General features: G+C 40.6%; 2 protein-coding genes across 3 annotated transcripts in view; both read left to right on the forward strand.

The window, feature by feature from the left end:
- The first annotated feature begins 1,862 nt into the window (after positions 1 to 1,862).
- The window catches only part of POLN (DNA polymerase nu), a 173,991-nt gene continuing 151,186 nt past the window's right edge, over positions 1,863 to 24,667 (forward strand). Inside the window, exons 1-3 of the mRNA XM_059923737.1 lie at positions 1,863 to 1,893; positions 2,666 to 2,723; positions 15,694 to 15,838. Coding sequence (XP_059779720.1) covers positions 15,700 to 15,838 — 139 coding nt within the window. The 5' untranslated portion in view covers positions 1,863 to 1,893; positions 2,666 to 2,723; positions 15,694 to 15,699. The remainder of the gene's footprint in view (positions 1,894 to 2,665; positions 2,724 to 15,693; positions 15,839 to 24,667) is intronic.
- Positions 1,867 to 13,941, forward strand: HAUS3 (HAUS augmin like complex subunit 3). 2 transcript variants are annotated; one of them, XM_059923735.1, is made up of 6 exons: positions 1,867 to 1,893; positions 2,666 to 2,723; positions 3,098 to 4,151; positions 5,137 to 5,576; positions 7,129 to 7,357; positions 13,620 to 13,941. In XM_059923735.1, the coding sequence occupies exons 3-6, from the start codon at positions 3,243 to 3,245 to the stop codon at positions 13,851 to 13,853; spliced, it is 1,812 nt and encodes a 603-aa protein (XP_059779718.1). In that variant the 5' UTR covers positions 1,867 to 1,893; positions 2,666 to 2,723; positions 3,098 to 3,242; the 3' UTR covers positions 13,854 to 13,941. The 2 variants fall into 2 exon arrangements, with proteins under 2 accessions (XP_059779718.1, XP_059779719.1); XM_059923736.1 differs by lacking the exon at positions 1,867 to 1,893 and adding an exon at positions 1,908 to 2,010.

Raw genomic sequence — 24,667 nt, forward strand, 5'->3', positions numbered from 1 at the left:
TTGTGATTTTTACTTTATATTTTTAGGGCTTTTTTTTTTTTTTTTTGGCTCCACGAACATCTTTCAGGCAAATAACTGCGGTCAGCAATTCAGTCATATGCGGAATTTTGTGGGCCCAGGAAACGACGCAGGAGTCACTAGGAAAAGTGGGCTTATAGTTCAGCCTCCGTGTGCTGGGGTCTCACCCTCCCATGTCCCAGGGATCTTTCATGAAAGCAGCCCTTTTCTCTCTGCATCCTAACTTCTGTCTCCTCTTGAGTTCCTCCTCACAGTCAGTCTATAAATATCCCCAAGTTCCTCCCATCTTAAAACAAAACAAAACCCAAACCCTCCCCCCAGCTCTGCATTCCCACCCCCTCATCTCCTGTCGTCCTGCTGCTTTCTCTCCCTCAGTCTTTGCCTCCTCAGCAGAATTTCTTGAAGGCGCTGCCTCCACAGCCTGCCCTTCCTCCGCAGAAAGCTGCTCGACTCCTCTCCCCGCAGCTCGCCCCCATCCCCATCCCCATCCCCACGGCTGGGCAAAGGAGTGAGTCTTCCCGGGCTCGGGGCTCTTAACCCAGCCTCCCAGCTCACACCAACAGGACCATTCCCCGCCCGCCCGGGGCCAGGCCCCTGCGTTCAGGCCGGGCACTGCTCTGTGAATTTTTTCTTCTGTAATGTTTGTTTTTCCGATCATTTTAGGCTTTATTGTCTTTTAGAAGAGGAGGATTAAAAAAGTAAAACAAATGAATTAATAAATATGTTCAAGTCAAGATTAATTTCATGGTATCTGCCCCAGAACATTATTCTTTCTCTTCTTAAAAATACTAAGAAAAATTATCCGGAAAGACTTGTGCCCTTCCGATGTCGCACTAGACTAGGACATTGTCTAACAAGCCACCTTAGGGCCATTTGATGCTGGGGGTGGGGTGGGGGGGTACTGACTATGTAGTAATTGACCAGGGCCCCAACCTTGCACATTTCGATGTTAATTTGTAGAAGATTGGTAACTTAAAAATGATTTGTGTCTGGTAGAGATGCAAATGAATTCTGCCCAATACAAATGATAACCGCCAAAAGTCTGGTTTCATTGGACGGTAGGGCGTCAACCAGATTTGCATCAAACTCGGCAGTCTTATTTGAGCACTGTTCTTTTCGCTGACCACACATCTTCCATTTCCGGCATCCTCCTTGGAAACCGTCTCCATCCCGACACATATCCACTGTATGTCTATACGAGTTATAGTTTCAACTTTTATTTAAAAGTCGTATGTGGAAAATGGGATTGTCAGGTGAGGGCTTAGTAACTAAGCGCTCTTGCAAAACAGCGTTCATCGTAAAAGGCTGTGAGGCGAGTAAGTCTGCTCCGCGAGCTCGTCCACGCGCACTCCGCAGTGGAGCGCGGCCCTGCGGCCGGGGAGGACGGGACGCAGAGGCCACGGGGCCGGGGCTGCCCGGTCACGGGGCGGGCGGCAGGGCAGGGCAGGGCAGGGCAGGGCAGGGCAGGGCAGGGCAGGGCGGGGCTGGCTCCGGTGCGCGCTCCCGACCCAACGAGGCTGCGGCTGAAAGCCAGCCCCCCCGAGAGGGTGCAGACGGGGTACTGCGTGCAGGCCCACCGACTGCGCGAGGCCGAACCGCCCGCCTAGGCGACCCCCAGACCCCACCCCACCCCTCCCCCACGCGCGCCCTGGCCCCGCCCCTGAGGCAGGGAGCCAATCAGCTCGCTCCCTGCTGGTAGACGTGGGGCCGGGGGCCCGCCCCAGCCAGCCCCGCCTCTTCCGACCCTGCGCCTGTGCAGAAGGTCGCCCCGCGACCCGGCCTCGGCCTTCTGCGCGCGCGCGGGGGTGGTGTTCCCGTGAGGCCGTGCGAGGCGCGGCGGCGGGCTGTTGAGGGGTGAGAGCCGAGCTTTCTGAGGTGTGTGGCGGTCGCCTCGCAGTTCTGTCAGGCGGGAGGTGGGGCTGTGGGAGCGGCGCGGGTCAGCGGGCTGCGTCTTCCTTCCGGGCGTCCCTGGGGACGTCTTTCGGCGCTCAGGTACTTGCCCGCGCGGCGCAGTCGCTGTCCGTAGGGCGAGGGGCCGGGGGTGCGAGTGGGGGCCGGGTGGGCGAGGGGAGCGTCCGGAGCTTGGCGGCTCCAGTGCGGTCGGGGGGCGGCGCCCGGAGGGGCGAGGAGAGCGGCGGGACACTGGGGGCTCCCTTCGGTGCGGGGCGGGGGCCGGGGGCGCTAGTGAGGGGCGAGGGGCGCGGCCGGAAACGGGGGGCTCCAGTGCGGGCGTGGGGGGGCGCCCGGGGCCCCGCCCGGCCGGGCCCGACCGGGCCCGACCCTGAGGCGCTGCTAGGACGCGGGGGGGCGCACCTGAGCCCCGCAGGCCGGCCGGGCACCCGCCTGAGCTTTGTGCAGTTTGTCTTGGCGCCGATTCGGCGGCCTCTGTGGACGAGCAGTTTATTGACGCGCATACCAGTCATCGCTGACTGCATCACCGCAAATCACCGAGGGCCGCAGATGTGTTGCTGGGGCCCTCCTCTGTGCCTCCTGCATCCGTCCCTGGAGTTTGCAGCGTGGACAGGTGGTCCCTGTGCTGAAAATAATAAATGCCTCAAGTACCTTTATTGAACGACTTCTCAGTCCTTCGGCTCTTCTCAAGTCGGGGGTGGTTCTTAAACCTTAAGCCTGATTTTCTCTGCACTAGGTTCGTCGTATCTGACTTTGGTTCTTGCGTGAATGCGGATGCTGACTGAGTCATTCAGGTAAATATTTAGTTGACTCTTCCTCAAAAATCTTACCATATTTATTTCTATTTTCTCAGGAAGGACAGGGAAAAGAGGCTGCTTAGCCGCGTGATGGCTTGGACATATTTACATCCGTGTATTTTGAATTAAAAACTGAACTGCTGCTCTATAAAATACAACGTACTTTAAACCGTGTTATCTTTGGAAAAAATAGGATTTCCTTGTTAATTAGGTTTTCATTACTGTTGCATTGTTCTAAGTAATACCCTAATTGTTTATCTTCATCAGACTTTCCAGCTACAACTGTATCTTGTGATGTTTAGCTGTATCATCCTTTCAAAGATATAGTGGCCCTATTTGTGATCTAACACTTGTTTTTTTTCCCCCCCCAGGAGAAATTATTATAGAGTCTAAAAATATCTTTCCCCCTTCTCTGTGGACTTAACGTAAAATTAGTTTTGTGTGTATTTGGATTCGTTTTCTAAATATCAACACCATAAAGCCTTATCAGTTACAAAAAATTTGGGTAGTTAAACCATGAGTTGTGGAAAGGAGTTTGTGGAAACGTTAAAAAAAATTGATTATCCCAAAGCTGATATTCTTAATGGGGAAGATTTTGACTGGTTGTTTGAGACTGTTGAGAATGAATCATTTTTGAAGTGGTTTTGTGGGAATGTGAGTGAACAGAACGTATTATCTGAAGAGGAATTGGAAGCTTTTCGCATTCTTCAGAAATCAGGCAAGCCCATCCTAGAAGGAGCAGCGTTGGATGAAGTTCTTAAAACCTGTAAAACTTCTGATTTGAAGACACCTACCCTGAATGACAAAGAGCTGGAGAAATTAGAGGATGAGGTTCAAACTCTGCAGAAATTAAAGAACCTAAAAATTCAGCGACGTAATAAATGCCAGTTGATGGCTTCGGTAACTAGCCACAAATCTCTGAGGTTAAATGCTAAAGAAGGAGCAGCCAATAAAAAGCTGAAGCAGAGTCAGCGAATTCTAAATGCTGCCAGTACTAAGATCAGTAATGAGCTCCACACTCTTACCGATGGAGTTGCAAAATTACTGGTGTTCTTCAGACATTCGAATTTGGGTCAAGGGACAAATCCACTGGTGTTTTTATCTCAATTTTCATTGGAAAAATATCTAAGCCAAGAAGAGCAAAGCACAGCAGCATTAACCTTATATACCAAAAAACAGTTCTTTCAAGGTGTACATGAAGTAGTTGAAAGTTCAAACGAAGAAAATTTTCAACTTTTAGATATACAAGCACCCTCTATTTGTGATAATCAAGAAGTTCTTGAGGAGAGACGGCTAGAGATGGCTAGGCTGCAGCTGGCATATATTTGTGCTCAACATCAGTTAATTCACTTGAAAGCAAGAAATTTGAGCCTGAAGTCAAGTATAAAATGGGCAGAGGAGAATCTTCATAGCCTCACTAGCAAGGTAAACATGAGAAATGAGACTGGATTCATATTGAAATTGTTGTTGATAATGGAGTAATACTGATAGTAAAGTCTTTAGAAAGGGGGATATAGTAAGGAATCACAGTCTCTTATTTTCTGTTTGTTCAGTGTTTAGTTGTGATCTGTGTCATTGTTTCGTACAAATAGATCTTCATATTAGCCGAGGGCAGAAATAGTAATTATAACCCGACCACATTATCTAGCTCACTTTAAATAAAAGTACTTTTGCATTCTGTGTTGGTTCAGATACAGGTGACCCTGACATTTCCTTTTTTATGATGAATGGGTAAAGAGCCTTATTGCTGTGTTACGGGTTTTCTGCCTTGTTTGCGCTGACCAGAGGATGGTGCTAATGAAGTTGGAGATCCAGTTCAGTGGACTGAAACCCTGATTCTTTTCTGAGAATGTATAGATGTATTATAGGTAGCCATCTGCACTCTTGGGAAGCTTGCTTTCTTGGTAATGTAGCCACTAGATAGTTGAGTAAAAATATCAGCTTTTCTGAAGCTGAATACCTATAACTGACACAAACTTTGGAATGATGTGTGAAGTCCTGTTATTCTGTAGAAGTGCTAAAATCAACAGGCAGGCTGGGAGAATAGCTACTGAGATTATTTTAATTTTAAGAAAAACTTAAATAGTATACATTCACATTCGGTGAGTAGTGTGATTTTTATTAAGACAAACATGACAGGATGTCTGTTTTGTGTCTGGACAAGATGTCCATTACTGTGTCTAGTATTTTACATGGTAGTAATAGCATTAAAAGTTAGCAGTTCATAATGGCTTTACCCTTGGCTTAGTCTGCACTTTTTTAAACTGTGATTCTGGCTTCTGCTAATATGAAATAAGTTTTTATTAGTGAGTATGTTATCTGATAACCTAAAATGGAAAGTGAAAATAATTTTAAAACTATTTCAACTTTATACTTAACAGTTTGAAATGTAATTGTTTTCTTTGTGTAGGCTCTTGGCAAAGATATTTTGGATGCTAAAATTTCTAGCTTGAACAGTGAGATTCTGAAACTTGAAGAACAAATCACTCATATAAAAGACAAAATTTTGCCTGCTGTGGTAAAAGAGAATGCCCAGTTATTGAATATGCCAGTTGTAAAGGGAGATTTCGATCTGCAGATTGCTAAACAAGACTATTACACAGCAAGACAAGAGTTAGTTTTAAATCAGTTGATAAAGCAAAAGGCATCATTTGAACTTGTACAATTATCATATGAAATTGAATTGAGAAGGCATTGGGACATATATCGTCAGCTTGAAAACTTGGTTCAAGAACTTAGTCAAAGTAATTTGATGCTCCACCACCAATTAGAAATGCTGACAGACCCATCAGTATCTCAGCAGATAAATCCAAGGAATACCATTGATACCAAGGATTATTCTACTCATAGGTAGGCTTCATTGTTTCTTTAGTGAATAATTATTTTTCCATTCGTTTTTGTAAAATACTAGAGTTTGAACTAAAATTGTGGACGTTTAAAGAATTCTTTGCACTCCATTTTTGGCCTTTGTATTCGTTTCTTCCACCTTTCTGTTATATTCTTACATGTTTCTTTTTCCTTTTTAATTTCTTGCTCTCTTTTTCATTTATGTTAAATCTGGAAGTAGCTGGTTTAGATGTGAGGTGGATGCTTTGGAGGATTGAAAATATACAATACAAGGTCTTTATTCATGTTTGGGCACTATTTATTGATAGATGTTTTTAGATTTGGGGCAGGAGTTTAACTTACAGCAGGAAGTTTGAATACAGCTGGGTGTATAGCAAGTATTGCAGAGCAGAGAATTGACTGCATTTGGAGAAGGCAGCAGTAGAGAGGAGAGAAGACTTCATTTTTGCATCTAGTCAGGTGAATCAGCAAGAATGAATGCTAGCTTCCAGTCTTTTCTGGATGTCTAAGCAATTGATGGTATGGGGATACTGAAATTGGAGGGCTAAAGTAGTCAAAGGACTCGAAACTCTGGATCCTACTCCTGATTTTTCTCTAGACTAGAAGAAAATCATCTAATACTTTGTGTTCTTATTAATGAAATGAGGGGCATGGATAGGGCTGCCTCACTGCACACTTTCAGAGGTGGCATTGACCTCATGATTCTGTGTAAATGGTGCCCCCTGGAATTGTGTAGTGACATTCCACAAGAACAGAATTAGCCTTAGGCTTGAACCTGTTTTAGGAAACCTATTGCAACTTGTTAAAATAATTAAAATAATACATTTAAAAAAAATTCTAGGAAAAAGAGCAGACACTTTCTGTCATAAATATGTAGAAGGTGCTGCCTCACATTTTTCCATTTGTCTCGTAGGATATTTCTGCCATTAATGTTTGAAGTGTTAAAGTGACCTCATGGGTCATTAGGAATTTAATTTGTCAAGCAAATATGAACATAACTGGAGTAGCAAGTTTACTATTACTATTTACATAGCTCTTTACTGTTTACTTTTTAAAACATTTTACGTTGTTTATATTTTCAGTTTTTTTAAGTTTACCACAGTCCTTTAAAATTAGGTAGGTATTAGGATGTGAAAATTAAGTCTCAGAGGTTGACTTGACTTAGGTCTTACGTGGCAGCCAGAACTCAGATCTAGGTCTTCTGTTTCAAGTTCATTGCTGTTTCTACTACATCATAGTTGTGTTCTGTGAAAGAATTGTTTTCTAGGGAGGTATTTCTGAAACGTTTGTTTGAAGTAGGTTAATGGCAGTTAAAGTCAAAAAGAATTTTTTGTCTAAAACTTGGAAGATGGGAAAACCAGGCATTCAGATACAATAATTAGAATACATATTTCTGTAATGAGGTAGTGTTTTAGTTGGAATGTTTTTAGTTGTTTGATTAATATTTATAGATTGTTAGCTTTCCCCAAAGATGGCCCAATATAGTGGATTATAATTTTGAAAACTGTACTGACTTGAGAATTTTTTTCTATAATTTTTAATCTTCACATTTTAGGCTTTATCAACTTTTAGAAGGAGAGAATAAGAAAAAAGAATTGTTTATAACCCATGGAAACCTGGAAGAAGTGGCTGAGAAATTAAAACAGGACGTTTCTTTGGTACAAGAGCAGTTAGCAGTATCTGCTCAAGAGCATTCTTTCTTTCTGTCCAAACTAAATAATGATGTGGACATGCTTTGTGATGCTTTGTATCAAGGAGGAAATCAGCTTTTGCTTAGTGATCAGGTGGGTGCTTGCCATAGTAATTAAAAATACTTTAAAAAAATAGTGTTTATTGTAAAAGTTGCTAAAGAAAATGTTAACATGAGGAAAATACTACTCCATATCCCATTGCCCTAATAATAACATTTTCATATCTCATTTTTATCCACATATAAATATATTTTTCAGATAGTTTTGATCAGTGTACACAGAATTTTAAAAATTTCTGAAATATTTCAGATGTAGAAGGATATGTAATGTTTATGCTAAGAATTAAGAAAAATAAAACCACCCCTGTATTTTTTTCACCCATCTTAGTAAATAGAGGATTGCCCTTATATCTCTAAAATCCTGTGTACACTTAGTAATAGCGTGCTCCTCCTAATAGCATTCCCCTCTCTTCTTCAAGGAGTAACTACTACGCTTAATTTTGTCATTCGCTTTCTTTTATTTATAATACAGACCGTGCATTATTTAGTTTTGTATGTTTCTGAACTTTATATAGATTGTATTAATGTATTCTTTAGTAACTTGCTTGTTTCTTAATATGATTTTGAGATTCATCCATGTTGATAATTGTAAAGCTACAGCTCATTTATAGTTTTCTTTTTTGTATAGTTAGTATTTTCTTATGTGAAATCCCACAATTATCTATTCTGTTGACAGACATTTAGATTATTTCCAGTTTTTGCCGTTGTAGATTATACTGCTATGTATAGTCTTGTTGCATGTCTTATAGATGCATGCCTACACACACACACACACACACACACACACACACACTCACTCACTCACTCACTCACATCACTCGCTGTCCCCTCACACAGGCGTGGAATTGCTAGATAACAGGTTCAGTTTTACAGTGTACATCAAACTGATTTCTAAAGGGGTTGTACCATACTGTACCAGCGGTGTTTAAGAGAGGCTATGTATCCATATCCTTTTCATCACATAGCACTGTCTGATTTATAATTTTCTCTCACTCTGTATAGATGAAAAATAGTGTCCCGTTGAGTTTGTAATTTGCATTTCTCTGATGGTTAGGGAGGTTGAACCCCCTTTCAGTAGGAGTTATTTATGTATTTCAGATGCCAGTCCTTTGTCAGTGATGTGTGTTATGTATATTTGCTCCCTATTTGTGGCTTGTTTTTTTCTTTTTACTGTTTCCTGTTAGTTTATTTTTGGCTTTTTTTTTTTTTTTGAGATTTTAATGTCATGTCATTTATCACTCTTATGGTTTACCCTTAACATCATAATGATAGTCCCCGTTACTTTATCTTAAAGTTATGCTGTTCAAGTTCAGTTCTTTAATCCACCAAGAGTTTATTTTTATGTATGACATGAGCGGTAGAGTTCTAATTTTATTTTTATTTTTCCCTATGAATAACCAAATTGTCCCATCACCATTTAATGAGGCATACAAGTTTAAAATCAGTATCTTTCTGGTGAAGGGACCCTCTTACATTATGAGATAAAGGATCCTTAAATGCCTTCTGCCTTCATGTATGTTTTGTTAGATATTTTGGGCACCACCACTTCTGAACCATAAATGAGTTCAAACTCTGTTTTCGGAGGACCCAGGTGATTCCTATTGGGGCTGTAATTCTAACCAAGGGCTCTTCCACCTCTGGCCATCCTGATCTTAAGACTGTTGGTGTCCTTCGAGTCCTTAGTTTATTATGAAGAGAGTCTCTCCTGTTTGACTTCCCACCTTCTGTGGACCTTGGACTTTGATTTTTCTCCCACTCATCTTGTGAGTCTCAGGAATCATGGATTCCTGTTTTCCAAGATTGGCAATTGAGTAAAGCACCTCCTGGGCTCCCTTACCAATCTGTATTGTTTTATGGACTTGTAGTTTCTTTTAATGTCTTGTTATCTCTTTGTTGCTTTTAGGAAGCTTTTGTTTTGTTTGACTCTTTAAGTACTTCATTTCACCTTTCACATTTTTTCCTGTGGAAGAATTGATCTGAGTAACTAGCTTACTTTTCTTGAAATAAGAAGGCTTATGATTAGTTTTTTTAAATAATTTTTTTTTACTGTGGTAAAATACACAAAATGTAACATTTACAATTTTAACCATTTTAAAGTGTGCAATTCAGTGACATTAAATACATTCACAGTGTCGTGCAACCATGACACCATACATTTTCCAGAACTTTTTCCTCATCCCAAATGGGCCAATCTCTGTGCCTGTTAAATATTAACTCTCCATTCCTCCTTTCCCCCATCCCTGGTAACTCTATTCCAGTTTCTGTCTCTATGAATTTGCCTACTCTAGGTACTTAATGTAAGTAGAATTGTATAATATTTGTCCTTTTGTGTTTGGCTTATTTTAGCATAATGTCCTTAAGTATCATCCATATTGCATGAGGTGTGAGAATTTTATTCCTTTTTGGGGCTGAGTATTCCATCGTGTGTATACATCACATTTTATCTGTTCATCTGTTTAATAGACACTTCGGTTGTTTACACCTTTTGGCTGTTGTGAATAATGCTGCTGTGAACATTGTTGTACAAGAATTTGAGTCCCTGTTTTCATTCCTTTTGGGTCTATACCTAGGAGTGGATGCTGAGTCATGTGTTACGTCTGTGTTTAACTTTCTGAGGAACTGCTGAACATTTCCACAGCAGCTGCACCAGGGTTCCAGTTTCTCCGTGTCCTCGCCTACACTTGTTATTTTCCCTTTTTACAAAATATATAACAGTCATCCTAATGGATGTGAAGTGATATTTGTGATTAGTTTTTTAAAGTCTCCTATTAGTGATTTTTAGCTTCTTGATCTTTTAAACAATTATGTAAAAGTCCCATGATGGTGGATTTGAAAATTTCTCCTTGTAGTTCTGTCGGTTTTTTCTTTATATTTGAGTTTATTTTATAAGTTACATCCAAATTTAAAATCGCAATGAATTATTCTGGTAGACTTAAATTGCAGTGAATTGAACCATTGAGCATTATATAATGACCCTGTATTGTGCTTTTTGTCTTAATATTCTCTTGTCTGATATTAATATTCCTATGCTATCTTTCTTTTGGTTAGTATTTGCAAGGTGGATGCTTTTTTCCTTTACTTAATGTATCTTTCATGTTCTTCCTTTATACTTAGCATTAAGAAATAAACATTTCCATGCTAAACGATATTAATTTTTAATATTTATAATACTCTTGATTTAATTACTGTGTCATAATTTGTGTAACCAGTCCACCATTTTCAGGTATTTTGATAGTCTTCATTTTTTTCTTATGTTTGCTCTTGAATGAGATCATGTATATCTTGTGTATATAGCTTTTTGTTGTTGGATACTTTCCCTTTTTTTTTTTGATACATTCATTTGGATGAACTCTTAGAAGTAGAATTATTGGATTTCTTGGGTATACACATTATTTTTTGGCCTTTGATACTGCCATATTGCTTTTCAAAGGAGTTGTACCGACTTACAGTGCCACCAGCACTATTAAATGTCTGCTAGACACCACTTATCATATGATACACCATAATTTCATGAATTTCTAAGAAAGAAAAAACTTTTTCAGTTAAACTGACACAGTACTTCCTTATTTAGAATTTTTATTTCATGCCTATTAGAAGATACCTTTTAGGTGTGGGTAGGCATAGGTTTTTATCATAGCACTTTCGAATATACATTAAAAGGGAAAAAGCCAATTAAAATGGTTAAGGTGTTTCTAAAGCTTCACATTTAGTGTCCACTTCTATGTTATTTCTTGACTCAAAGTACTTTTAATATTTTTCCACATTATACATTAAGAATGTTGGTTATAGCAGAAAACTTAATAACCTGATTTTAAAATGGGCTAAGGACTGGAATAGACATTTCTCCAAAGAAGACATACAGATGGCCAACAGGTTTATGAGTAGATGTTCGATTATCTAATTATCAGGGAAATGCAAATCAGAACCACAGTGAGATAACACCTTACGCCTGTTAGGATGACTGTTCTCAAAAACCAAAAGACTAGGATTGGTGAGGATTTGGGGAAGTTGGAACCCTTGTCCATTTTTGGTGGGCATGCAAAATGGTGCAGCTGCTGTGGAAAACAGTATGGAATTTCCTCAAAAAATTTAAAAATAGAATTACTGTTATGATCCTGTAATCCTACTTCTGGGTATATATCCAAAGAAAATGAAAACAGGATATTAAAGAGATGTCTGCACTCACATGTTCATCGCAGCACTTACTCATAATAGCTAAGCTGTGGAAACAACCTAAAAGTCCATCATGGAGGAATGGATAAAGAAAATATAGTATACACATACAATGGAATATTATTCAACCTTAAAAAAAGAGAACTGCAAAATGCCACAACATGGGTGAAACTTGAGGAGATTATGCTAAGTGAAATAAGCCAGTCACGAAGAAATAGTGCATGATTCCACTTATATGAGCTATCTAAAATAGATTTATTAGAAGCACAGAGTAGAATGGTGGTTGCCAGGGATGGGAAGTTGTTGATCAACAGGTATAAAGTTTCAGTTATGCAAAATGAACAAGTTCTAGCAATCTGCTATACAACGTTGTGCCTGTAGTTAACAATACCATATTGTACTCCTGAATTTAAGAGGGGAGATCTCACGTTATGTGTTCTTACCACAATAAAAAATTTAAAAAATATATTGGTGAGGGAATTCCTTGGCGGTCCGGTGGTTAGGACTCGTCGCTTCCACTTCAGGCGGCACAGGTTCAGTCCCTGGTTGGGAGAACTAAGGTCCTGCAAGCCTTGCGGCATGGCAAAAAATAAAATATTGGTGATAAAGTGCTTCTAATGAGTGTCTGGTCAATAACAGTTACATGATGCTCTTGATTGTACAGTGCATGTTGATTTCAGTTATATTAAAATGTGAAAGATTCCATCCTAGAATCACTAAAATATGGTGATTTCACTATAATGTCATTGGGTATCATTATTTAATGTTTTTCCCTATCCCAGTGAGGTATAAAGTGTCATCCATATGAATTTTAACTTGCATTTTTATTAATGAAGTTGAATATTTTTCAGTATTTGTAGGAGTATTATTTTAGTAACTGTTAAGACCTTTAGTATTGAAACTAAAGGTGAGATGTTTCTCATTGTATTCGAGTTTACAGAGCTTTTCCTCAAAGAGAGACCGCTTAATGTGGCTATTACTTGATTTTTTTTTTTTTTTTTAATGTAGTTAGTTTAAGAAATACTCTCTTGAACTGGCTTTTATGACAGGTGTGAAGCTGTTGTTCATGAATTTGTACGTTAGAATCACCAAGGAGCCTGTTGACATGTAGCTTCTGGCCCTGTTGCAGAGTGATTTAGTGTGGAATGAGGTGCAGGAATCTATTCTTAACAAACTCCCCCAGGTGATTACCATGCTGTGGACCATGTTGAGAGGCTGTGGAAGGTGGAGGTGTAGTTACAGCTACAGATTTTCTGAGAACCTCTTTGGTAATACTGGCTGAAAAATTATAGGAGTAGAATACGTGACTAGAAAGCCATGGAAACTTGTTAATAAACTGCTTTTAATGTTAAGAAGTGAGGAATTTCAGTTATTAAATGTGAAGGGTCCAGCATGTCTAGGTTTTTGAGAAGAATTACATAGTAAGTCAGGATTGTTGAATGTCACATACAGTTCCATCCTCTGTAACAATGTAAAAAAGAAAAATGAGATTTTTGTTAAGGTAATTCTTTTATATCGGTAATTGCTTCATTTCAAGGTTTTCTCAGTACCTGTGATGTCTAGAGTAAACAGCTTAGGCTAAAACAAGGTTTGATTACTTAAGCAGAATGTAGGTTCCATGAAGGAAATGGTGCTCATTCTTCTATTTGTAGACTCTTAAAACAGTGCTTGGTGTGTGGTGGGCATTCAGTAATACTTGTTGAATGTATGAATATGCAGAACAGTTTACATATCAAGTACTCTTCAGGGAGTAGGAGTTTGCTTTGAATCACTTAAAATTGCCTATAGGAAGTTGTTGCAATGGATCTTATCAATACATAGACTTTTTATTAATCCTGCTATGGATTTTTTTTTTTTGCCCGGGGCCCACGGCATGTGGGATCTTAATTCCCTGACCAGGGATGGAACCCCCGCCCCCTGCAGTGGAAGCTCGGGGTCTTAACCACTGGACCACCAGGGAAGCGTACCCCCTGCTATGGATTTTTAATTGAGGTTCATTTATTGTTGAGATTGTGGGAATAATCATTATATCATTTAGATTCTTATGTAAATTACATTTAAAATTTATAATTGGTAGTATGAATAGAGCTCTTGAATTAAAAGCATTATTATTTTCCTTTTAGGAGTTAATGGAGCAGTTTCATCAAGTTGAATCTCAACTAAATAAGCTAAATCATCTTCTTACTGATATTCTTGCTGATGTGAAGACAAAAAGAAAAATTTTGGCATCTAATAAACTGCATCAAATGGAAAGAGAATTATATGTATATTTTTTAAAAGATGAAGATTATCTGAAAGATATTGTGGAGAATTTAGAAAACCAGTCAAAGATTAAGGCTGTTGGTCTTGAAGATTGAAAATGAAATATTTACTGCATGTGCTGTGTTTTAATGTTTTATATATTAGGAGGAGAATATAGCTAATAAACACTATGAAAATTTTAAATTCGAGGTCAATGGAACATTTCATTTAATGAATTCAAGTACTATATCAATTTGGTTTATTATATGTTTGTTCAAAGTACCAGTGCTTTTTATGACTTGAACATTTGCTTGGTGGCACTTAGTCCTGGTAACTTTTAAGTTACAGGGAAAAAGCATTATTATATAATGCAAATATTTTTTACAGAGTTAATTGTATCTCTCATTTTATTTTTTTAGAGATAGAAATTTCTGCTGTTAAATATTTTAAAAATTTGTAGGACTTTGAATCAGCATTGTTAAAGCTGTAGACCTTAATAAATGGAATAGTTAAGTCCCCTCATATTTGTCTATGAAGTAAAATTCTGCCACTCAAACTGTATTCACCCATAATTCCCTGCTGTAGACTTCGAGACTATTTTAATGTTCCTGCTTGTACCACAAAGAATGTCAAGTCTCCATTGGCCATTGCTCATTTTAGCGGTTGGGTCCTAGGGATTCAGTATTTCTGCAGGACAGATGTCAGCAGTGCTTTGACTTCAGTCTGACTTACATATAATGAATGACTTTCAAATGAAATTTCAAAATTCCATAGAAGTGGTTGCTCAGATGTATAACACTATTTTAATCAATTTCTTAGGAGTGAAAATACCTAAGTGTTGGATTCTACTGGTTGGGATACAAGTGTAGTATTTGGACAATTAGAAATTATTTTAAGAGTTGAGGTAAAATAATTTGAAGTAGCTTATTTATCAGTTATTACATCAAATGATTCTTGAGTGCCAGGTTTATATGTGACCTCTGTTACATACTAAGAAGCTTTATGGAGAAAAGAGAAGATTTAGACACTACCTTCAAGAAATATTACTGCTCCAAAAATGTATTACCTGCTTGTAATGTGGAATGCCTGTCTAAAAACTTCACATTTTAGGTGATCTTTATGGAGTTTTTTAGCTACAACCATCAGAAAATGGGTATGCTTAGGTGACATATGGGCCTTGACAATTTTGAACAAATATGTTTTGCTAATTATTGTATTTGTACATTTTTCAAAATTTGTATTTGTTAAGTAGATGTTAACATGCTTGAAAAATTTGTAGCAATAAGTTTTGCCTAAGATTTTGTTATTAACTCCTCACAGGTAACCTTTGTTTGTTCCTGTTTTTCCCTCTGCCCTACCTTGGAATTGAGAATTTACTTGAAATTTTTCTCCTCTCCAGTAATGTGGGAAAATGTCACCTGGTTTTCTGGTTCATGAAACAGCAAATTCTGTTTAGATTAGTGCCAAATACATTAGATGTATTACCAGCTACTCGATTTGTACTGTCCCTTCTAGACCTTCACCTGCTCAGCCCAGGAGGCCAGTACAGCCCAGCAGTGCAAGTGAAAGGATGTCAGGTTATGTGTCTGTCATAATAACCCAAGACAGTCAAAAATAATTTTTATGTTACTAGATCTGTATGCTTGAAGATTATAATTAAGCCGTTTGTTTCAAACCTCAAGAAGTAGGAAATATTTGAGTAGATTGCTTGCTTCAAGATTGGAGATACGTTCTTTACTTTGTTGTCTATTTACCATAATACCCAGTTGAGCCTCTAAATGTTTCACTTTCTTCTTACTATCTTATCTGTATTATGGGGACAATTAATACCTATTTCCTGTAGTGGTGAATATAGTAATTTTCATGAATGTCTCTACATAAAAATTTTTACATGACTTTTTCTTATTTTGAAGTCTCAAAATTAATATATGGGTATTATGTTTATCTTATGTTTAGGATTTTATGAATATGGAAAATTACGAGGCATTTGTAGGCTTTGACCTCTGTAAGATACCACTCTCCAGTGTTGCCCAGAAGATTATGTCTGCTATGCGTTCAGGTGATTTAGTGGAGTCTAAGGATTGGAGAGAGAGTGAAAAGAGTGAGTAATGTTTATGAACCTTCATATTTTTTGTTACCTTGAGTCTTAATTATTGTTAAGACTAAGTTTTGAAAATCATTGACCTTAAAAATGAAACAGTTATTTTACCTGCAAAAATGGGTTTACTCGAGAATAGCAGAGAACTGGAATTTGGGACAAGCATGCTATACAGAGGCCAAAGGCAAGTCTAACAAAGGAGAGGAACATTATTTTATAGAGAAAGGTGGTTGTTGGCAGGGGTTGTTTTGAATCACAGTCCATTGGAGAAAAGTGAGAGTTCAGAGTGCTGCTGCTTTCTGGCTGAGTTGCTGGGGAAGTGGATTTCTTGTAGGAGATGCCCTGTACATCTTTTCCTGTGGGGACCTGTAATTGATTCTTTCCTGTTGATTCTTCCTCCTGCTGACTTTGAGTGGTACTGCATGAGAGCTCCCCCTTCTGGCCTCCCAACTCCATTTTAGTGAGCCTTCTCCTTATTAATTTTCACAAAACGAAATGTAGCAGAGTTTTTCTATAGAACTTTTTACTGTGTAGGGAAGTTCCTGCCTACAAACAGTCCAGCTTCCCCTTGTTTTACTCTCATTCAGTGATGACTGAGCTTCTGCTCACTAAATTTTATATTCTCTTAGCCCTTACTGCTTTGAAAATGTGACACTTTCTTCGTTGTTTCAGGCATTTCTGCCAAACATTCCCTTAGAATCTGGATCAGCTGTTTAAGTAACTTCAAAAGAGATGGGCTCTTTCATAGTGCCCGTTTCTAAACCCTTAGCTCTCAGGTGATTGAACCTGTATTTGCGTATTTGTGGTGGACAGGAGAAGTGTTCTTGACAGTATGTGTATTATACCGCTGTAGAAATGTATAAACTGTTACGTGACAAAGATCAGTGGACCTGTGTACATATGTTTATGACATATAATAGTAAAAGCAGTGACATATGCTCACAAGTGTGACTGAAATAGTTGGAATACCAGGTGTTTTTGTTTGTTTGTTTTACTAGCAAAGCAGTTTTTATTTTAAATTGTAAGTCTGGACCAATAATTTGTTTTTCTCTTCTACAGAGTAGGTTATGAGTGAGATATAATTAATTATATTGAGATGAAATAATTGAGAAGTATTAACAAATAGTGCAAAAGCTGTTACAAATGCAGTTTGTCGATTAAGATACAGTAACGCTTAACGTTTCAGTCTATTCATATTCAGGCATCTGTTGTCCTTGTTATGGAAGTCAGTAATGAAGAGTAAGAATTTTGGGGTATGGACTACATACCTAGCAATTGATAGTGTTTTAGGGGGAATGTTGGTGCTGGGGGAAGTAGTAAAGTTAACATCAAACGTCAAAGAGCCTGGACTTCCCTAGTGGCACAGTGGTTAAGAATCTGCCTGCCAATGCAGGGGACATGGGTTCGATCCCTGGTCTGGGAAGATCCCACATGCCACAGAACAACTAAGCCCATGTGCCACAACTGCTGAGCACACGTGCCACAACTGTTGAAGCCCGCGTGCCTAGAGCTTGTGCTCTGCAACAAGAGAAGCCACTGCAATGAGAAGCCCGCGCACTGCAACGAAGAGTAGCCCCCGCTCGCCACAACTAGAGAAAGCCCGCGTGGAGCAACGAAGACCCAACACAGCCAAAAATAAAGAAATTAATTAATTTTAAAAAAATCAAAGAGCCTTTTCCTTTATTCTGTATACTTGCTTTCCAAAATAAAAGAGCAGTGTGCACTTGACAGAGTTCGAAATATGCTTACCTTCAAAAACTGATAAAATAATAAAATGCCTCTGGAAGCAGTAATGTGAGTCTCTGTTGAGAAAAATGTATGGCAATCAGCCCCTGCCATGAACTGTCTTGTCATGCTCTTAAAATACCCTGTTAAAATCCTAGTTTTCATAAATTTATTGAGAAGATAAGGTATTTTCTGTCAAGTGTTCATGGATTTGGAAAAAGTGGAATTTTCACGAAGATTATATCTGTTCCTGTGTCACACTCTTACTATGAACTTAGTGAGTTAAAACAACACACATTTGTTGCCTCATAGTTGCTGTGGGTCAGGAGCCTGGGCACAGCTTAGCTGGGTTCTCTGCAGGGCTGCAGTGCAGGTGCCAGTCAGGGCTGGGGGCTCATCTGAGGCTCGAAATGGGAAGCATTTGCTTGTAAGCTCACGTGGTTGTGGGCAGAGTTCAGCCCCTTGTAGGCTCTTGGACTGAGGGTCTCGGTTCTTGGTGATGGTTGGCTAGAAGCTACCCTCAGTTCGTTTCCATGTGATTCTTTCCATAGGCAGCTTTACATTACTGGAGCTTGCTTTTTCAAAGCTGGCAAGAGAGTGTCCCTGGCAAGACTGACATTACATTCTTATGTAAGGTAGTCACATTCTGTCACCGTTGCTGTATTCTTTTGGGTAGAAGTAAGTCCCACCCACACTCAAGGGGTTACACAAGGGCATGAATACTAGAAGGCAGGGGTAGTGGGACCACCCTAGAGTCTGTCTGCCACACAGTCCCACCCGTTTTATTCTTATTTCATATAAATCTGAGTTAAAGTTGGATTGCTGGTGGGTTGTTGGTGAATGAATGATGCTGAACCTGAATTGATTCCCGGACTCTTGTCACATGCTGAGCTGTTATGTCAAATCCTTCTCTCTTATAAATAAAATCGTAGATCAGCATTTCATTTCTGAAACCCCATTTCATACTAGATAAATAGCGAAATTGAACTCAGAAATCAATGGAAATAAACTACAAATATTTGCTTTTACAAAAATGTATTAAGTAGGGGCTTCCCTGGTGGCGCAGTGGTTGAGAATCTGCCTGCCAATGCAGGGGACACGGGTTCGAGCCCTGGTCTGGGAAGAACCCACATGCCGCGGAGCTACTAGGCCCATGAGCCACAATTGCTGAGCCTGCGCGTCTGGAGCCTGTGCTCCACAACAAGAGAGGCCGCGATAGTGAGAGGCCCGCGCACCGCGATGAAGAGTGGCCCCCACTTGCTGCAACTGGAGAAAGCCCTCGCACAGAAACGAAGACCGAGCACAGCCATAAATAAATAAATAAATAAATAAATAAAAATTTTTTTTAAATGTCTTAAGTAAAACCAAACAATGTTATATGTCACTTTGGAATCTAATTTTCTGATCTGCTAGGCTGACTGAGGTATACACACCCACTAAGGATTGGACAGTGTGTATCTTCTTGCAGCAGGGTTGGTCTTTATTTAAAAACCCTTTGCTGTGAAAAAAAAGATGCAAAAGCTTAAAATACAGCTTAATGAGTTAATATAAAGGGGACATCATGTAACTGCCACGTACATTGCCAATATCTCAAAATTTCCTTCTCAAAACTCTTCCTGCTCAAAGGTAACCATTATGCTGACTTTTATGGCAGCCACTTGCCACCCTAATCATATGAGGGTGTTTTACATTGCTCCAAAGGCCTTTTTGGCAGAGATCACTTGTCCGCCACACCGGAGTCCATCCATCCTCCTCGGAGGCATGACAGCAGATGACGTGGCTCAGTGTCCTTGCAGCCAGGTGTGGCCAAGTGGCAGGTTCCTGTCAGCAGGGTGTGCTGTTGCCAGGGCAGTCCCGAAGACACCTGACTTGCTTCCCAGCTGGCCTCTTTCCTTCCATCCAGTTGGAACCTGAAACGACTCCTTTCCAACCTGCAAATGATAACAGTGTCCTAGAAGACTGTGAATCAACGTGCTGGAGGGACCCCGGGTCCAGAGTGACTTCATGAAACAGCTGCTCCACCAGCTGAGACCACTCACCTCAGACCAAGAGAGAGAAGAAAACTTTTGTGGTTTAAACCATTGTATGGGTGGGTCTTTTGTGACTGTGGCTTAGCTTTTCACCTTAGCTCTTACACCTTTAAACTAGATTCAGAATTGGGTTCATCTGACTTGAATTTACATTGTCATTTTAGTGTTCAGTAATGCCACTGAAAGTCTTTGGGAAATACTGGGGGAGGAAGATTTTTCATGGTGATTTCAAGGTTGTCAGCTGGCCTGGTGCTGTGTAGAACATTATGCATTTGATTAAGCACATTTTTATTAGACTACATCTCTGTATTTTGCCTAAGTACCTATAGAAATCAAGTAACATTTTCTAGTACACATTTATCCAAAATTGTTTTTAACTTAATAGAGCTTAGGGGTGAATACGTTTTTTTTCTAGTAAAATAAGAATAGTTTTACAGACATTACATATTTTTTTTTAAAGGGCCATTTATTTTATTTATTTATTTAATTTTTGGCTGCGTTGGGTCTTCGTTGCCACACGTGGACTTTCTCTAGTTGTGGTGAGTAGGGGCTTCTCTTGTTGTGGAGCATGGGCTCTAGGCACACGGGCTTCAGTAGTTGTGGCGTGTGGGCTCAGTAGTTGTGGCCCGTGGGCTCTAGAGCACAGGCTCAGTAGTTGTGACGCACGGGCTTAGTTGCTCCATGGCATGTGGGATCTTCCCAGACCAGGGCTCAAACCCGTGTCCCCTGCATTGGCAGGCGGATTCTTAACCACTGCGCCACCAGGGAAGCCCAGACATTACAAATTAATACAGGTGTAAGGCTCCTCAGGATAAATGTTGTCAAAATCCAATTCATTAATGTGAAGTGTGTCTTTATTCCCACCATCTAGTGGAAATCTTTGCAATTTCAAGGACAGATAACATAAAGCTAAATGACAAAATAGATTTATTTTGATTATATTCATTCTGGTCAAGAATAATGTGGATAAACATTTTTATTTCTATCAAATAAACATAAAATCCTTATGTCCAGTCACTTAGCAAACCCTGCCAGGTGTTGGATTCCAATTCCCATGGCTGTAATTCCAGCCTTCATTCCTTCTCACTTGAAAATTTGCAGAAGTTTCCTAATTGCTGTTTGCCATCAACTTATTGCCACTTTGCTCCTGCCTTTGCACTGTCGCTGGGATTAGCTCAGCTCTTGTCCTTGCTCTCTGCAGAATTTATCTGTAGAAACATCCCCATGTGTTCCTACAGGGCAGCCTGGCCCTTGCCTGCCCTCTAAGTCTTAATGTCCCATCACTTTCCCTCTCTTTATGCCCCATTCAGATTTTTTTTAATTAATTAATTTTACAGCAGGTCCTTTTTGGTTATCTATTTTAAATACAGCAGTGTGTACATGTCAATCCCAAACTCCCAATCTATCTCTCCCCCCACCACTCTTCCCCCCTGGTACCCAAGGCAATCTACAGACTTGATGCAATCCCTCTCAAATTACCAATGGCATTTTTCACAGAACTAGATCAAAAAATCTTAAAATTCGTATGGAGACACAAAAGACCCTGAATAGCCAAAGCAATCTTGAGAAAGAAAAACGCAGCTGGAGAAATCAGGCTCCCTGACTTCAGACTATGCTACAGAGCTACAGTCATCAAAACAGTATGGTACTGGCACAAAAACAGAAATATAGATCAAAGGAACAGGATAGAAGGCCCAGAAATAAACCCATGCGCCTGTGGTCAATTAATCTACGACAAAGGAGGCAAGACTATACAATGGAGGAAAGATAGTGTCTTCAATAGATGGTGCTGGGAAAACTGGACAGCTACATGTAAAAGGATGAAACTAGAATATTCTTTAACACCATACACAAAAATAAACTCAAAGTGGATTAAAGACCTAAATGTAAGACTAGATACTATAAAACTTAGAGGAAAACATAAGCAGGGCACTCTTTGACATAAACTATGGCAATATCTTTTCTGATCCTTCTCCCAGAGTTATGGAAATAAAAACAAAAATAAACAAATGGGACCTAATTAAACTCAAGAGCTTTTTGCACAGCAAAGGAAGCCACAAACAAAACCAAAAGACAACCCACAGAATGGGAGAAAATGTTTGCAAATGGTGCAACCGACAAGGGATTAGTTCCCGTTCAGATTTGACTCTAACTTCCAAACACACGTCGTTTCCTGGCTTCATCCTCTACTTACCTTTTCTTTCTCTCCGTACACGACTCTTGAGTGGTGAAACCATAGCATTTTACAAAGTTCTGCTCAAATGATACTTCATTACCAGAATGCCTTATTGGAAGTAAACTGCGTTTGATTCATTTGCAACTCAGTTTAGAGAATTTCCTGTGATGTAGTTTTGGGTTATTTGCATAATGCTTTAACTCTTGGTATGTTTTGAGCTTTTTGAAGGCAGGCAAAGGTGGTCTCATCTTTGATGATGCCACAGGTGGGTTGATCTGTGAATTCAGCTCTTACCGATTTGTAAGAGCTTTCTACAGACATATAAAACATATATGAAGGACTTTACTATTTCATTACTTATGTTGTATTTTCCTCAACATTTTGGGGGGTCTTTTTTTGTTTGTACTACTTCAGAAAAAGTTTTGTTTTTTTTTTTGTTTTAAGTAGAAAAACCAAAAACAAAGTCCATAGTCCCACATTAAAAAAAAAATTCTGGGCGGGAGACTTATATGGTGGCACAGTGGTTAAGAATCCACCTGCCAATGCAGGGGACATGGGTTCAAGCCCTGGTCCAGGAAGATCCCACATGCCGCGGAGCAACTAAACCCGTGTGCTGCAACTACTGAGCCTGCGCTCTAGAGCCCACGAGCCACAACTCCTGAGCCCGCATGCCACAACTACTGAAGCCCGCGCGCCTGGAGCCTGTGCTCCACAACAAGAGAAGCCACCACAGTGAGAAGCCCGTGCACTGCAGCAAAGAGTAGCCCCCTCTCGCTGCAACTAGAGAAAGCCCACGTGCAGCAATGGAGACCCAAAGCAGCCAAAAATAAATAAATAAATAAATTTATTAAAAAAACATTTTTTTTTTTTACATATTCTTAAACACACACACACACACACACACACACACACACACACACACACAGTGAAAGGGTTTATATGTACATTGTTTTCTTAGTTCAGGCTTTTTCTTTGTTGCAACCTCTCCCCTTATTGCTTCCCCATGTTAACAACTTAGCGTATGCCTTTTATGTTTTTGTTTCCATGATAGTAATTATAGCTTGTGTGTGCGTGGCTATGTTGTGCCACCCAGACCTCCGCCTCCTTGGATAGGATTGGCTGAGGGCTTTGTTGCAACTGTCTCACATTTGAGCTTCCACTCCCTCAGTCCTTCTGCTCCCCAAGAGCGTCCCCAAGTAAACGTTTGCAGGAAAAGCTCCGTCTGGTCCCCAGGGAACTTGATCTGTGCAGTTGGTGTCAGTAGTGGTCTGAGAAAGCAGACATGGCATTTTGGAGTTTGGTCACCCTTAGGCGGGCTGGCACTGATGACTTCATCACAAGTTGTAGGTGAAATACGGATGGCAGCGGTGCAGTTAAAGCTTTTACTAGGGGTGGCTGGTCTGGCATACCAGTGCAAGCAGCTGTGCAAGCTGCTGGGCAATACTATGTATTTGAAAAGAATAGGGCAATGGAAGAGAATGGCATTGGTGGCTGTGGCTGGGTCCTTTGGAAAAAGACAAAGGCCAAGGGTGGTTAATTAGCAATTAAAGGGTAAATGTGCTAGCCAGAGGGCTCACCTGCTAGCCTGTGAAGAGACCACCTGCAGTCACAGGCCCCCCAGCCTAGTAAGGCTGGTAGAGCTCCAGAGGAGGTTGGATGCTCAGCCCTGGCGGGTGTTCTACCTCAAGGTCAGGGCCTTGAGCAGGAAGAGGGACCTGACCCTGAGATGCAGGATGGGGACGTCTCGATTGGTGCATTCGAGTCTTGAATCCCAGGTACTTTTGAGACCTGAAGAAGTAGCTACTCCTCTCTGTTAAAGGCCAGCCCCCTTCTCTCTACCCGCCAGTCCCCCAGCTTGAAGACAGTGCAAGAGGGTTCTATCTTGAGAAATAACGCATCCTCCCTCAGGAACTGCCACCTCCTCTTTTGGCCATTAAGTCACTACATAACCTGGCCAAGAGGTACCAGGGCCTGTTAAGGGAGTGGATCAGACACGGGCTGGTCAGGGAACAGAAACCCTATAGTCATTGGAACAGGGAAAGTTTAAAGCGTTATTAACTAGTAATGGGATTAGCTGACAAGAAGTAAAGAAAACTGAAGATTACAATAAAAGCAGATGCAGGGAGCATCTACCTGCAGCAGTGTCGAAGGAAAGAACAAAACTGGAATGACCTGGCCAGGTGACGTCCACCAGCCTCTGTCATCTGTTGTCCCTGTACAGGCAACTTGGGCTCTTTAATGGAGTGACCATGGGGCTGGGGCGGAGGCTACGTGTGTGCCCAACAGCATGGCGCTCCCACTCACCAGGGCTAATCTCGCCGTTGCCTCTGTTGAATTTCCAATGACACACTGAACTCTGGGTCCCCAATAGTACTGAACTTTGAGAACAGTCACTTGGGGGCTAGTTGGCAATACTGGACCCATTGTGCCCCCAAAGGTGCCGTGATTCGTCTTGACTGGAATCCACGTATTCCAGGCACGGGTTTGCCTTTCCCATACGCAGGGCCTCAGTGAGCTCCGTAATACAAGTCTCACAGAGCATTTGATCCACTGACACAGAATCCTGCATGGCATCGCCCTGGATATAGAGACCCACTTTACAGCAAAGGAGCTGCAGTGGGCACATGATCGTGGGACCCACAGGTTCCGTCACAGCCACACACCCAGAAATGCCAGCCCAACAGAGTGGTGGAGTGGTGGGTAGCAGGCTGAGCTCGGGTGACCTCCAGGCTGCAGTATACACTGTACATCAGTGACCATTGCAGGACGCAGTGTCCCCAGTTTAGATAATTAAGGGCTCTGGGAACCAAAAGGTGGCAGTGGGAGTGGCCCTGCTTACCATCACTCCCAACGCCCCTCCCAATAAATTTGTGTTTCTCTCTCCCGACACCTCTGGGTTCT

This window comes from Balaenoptera ricei, chromosome 5 (assembly GCF_028023285.1).
Source record: "Balaenoptera ricei isolate mBalRic1 chromosome 5, mBalRic1.hap2, whole genome shotgun sequence".
Lineage (NCBI taxonomy): Eukaryota > Metazoa > Chordata > Mammalia > Artiodactyla > Balaenopteridae > Balaenoptera > Balaenoptera ricei.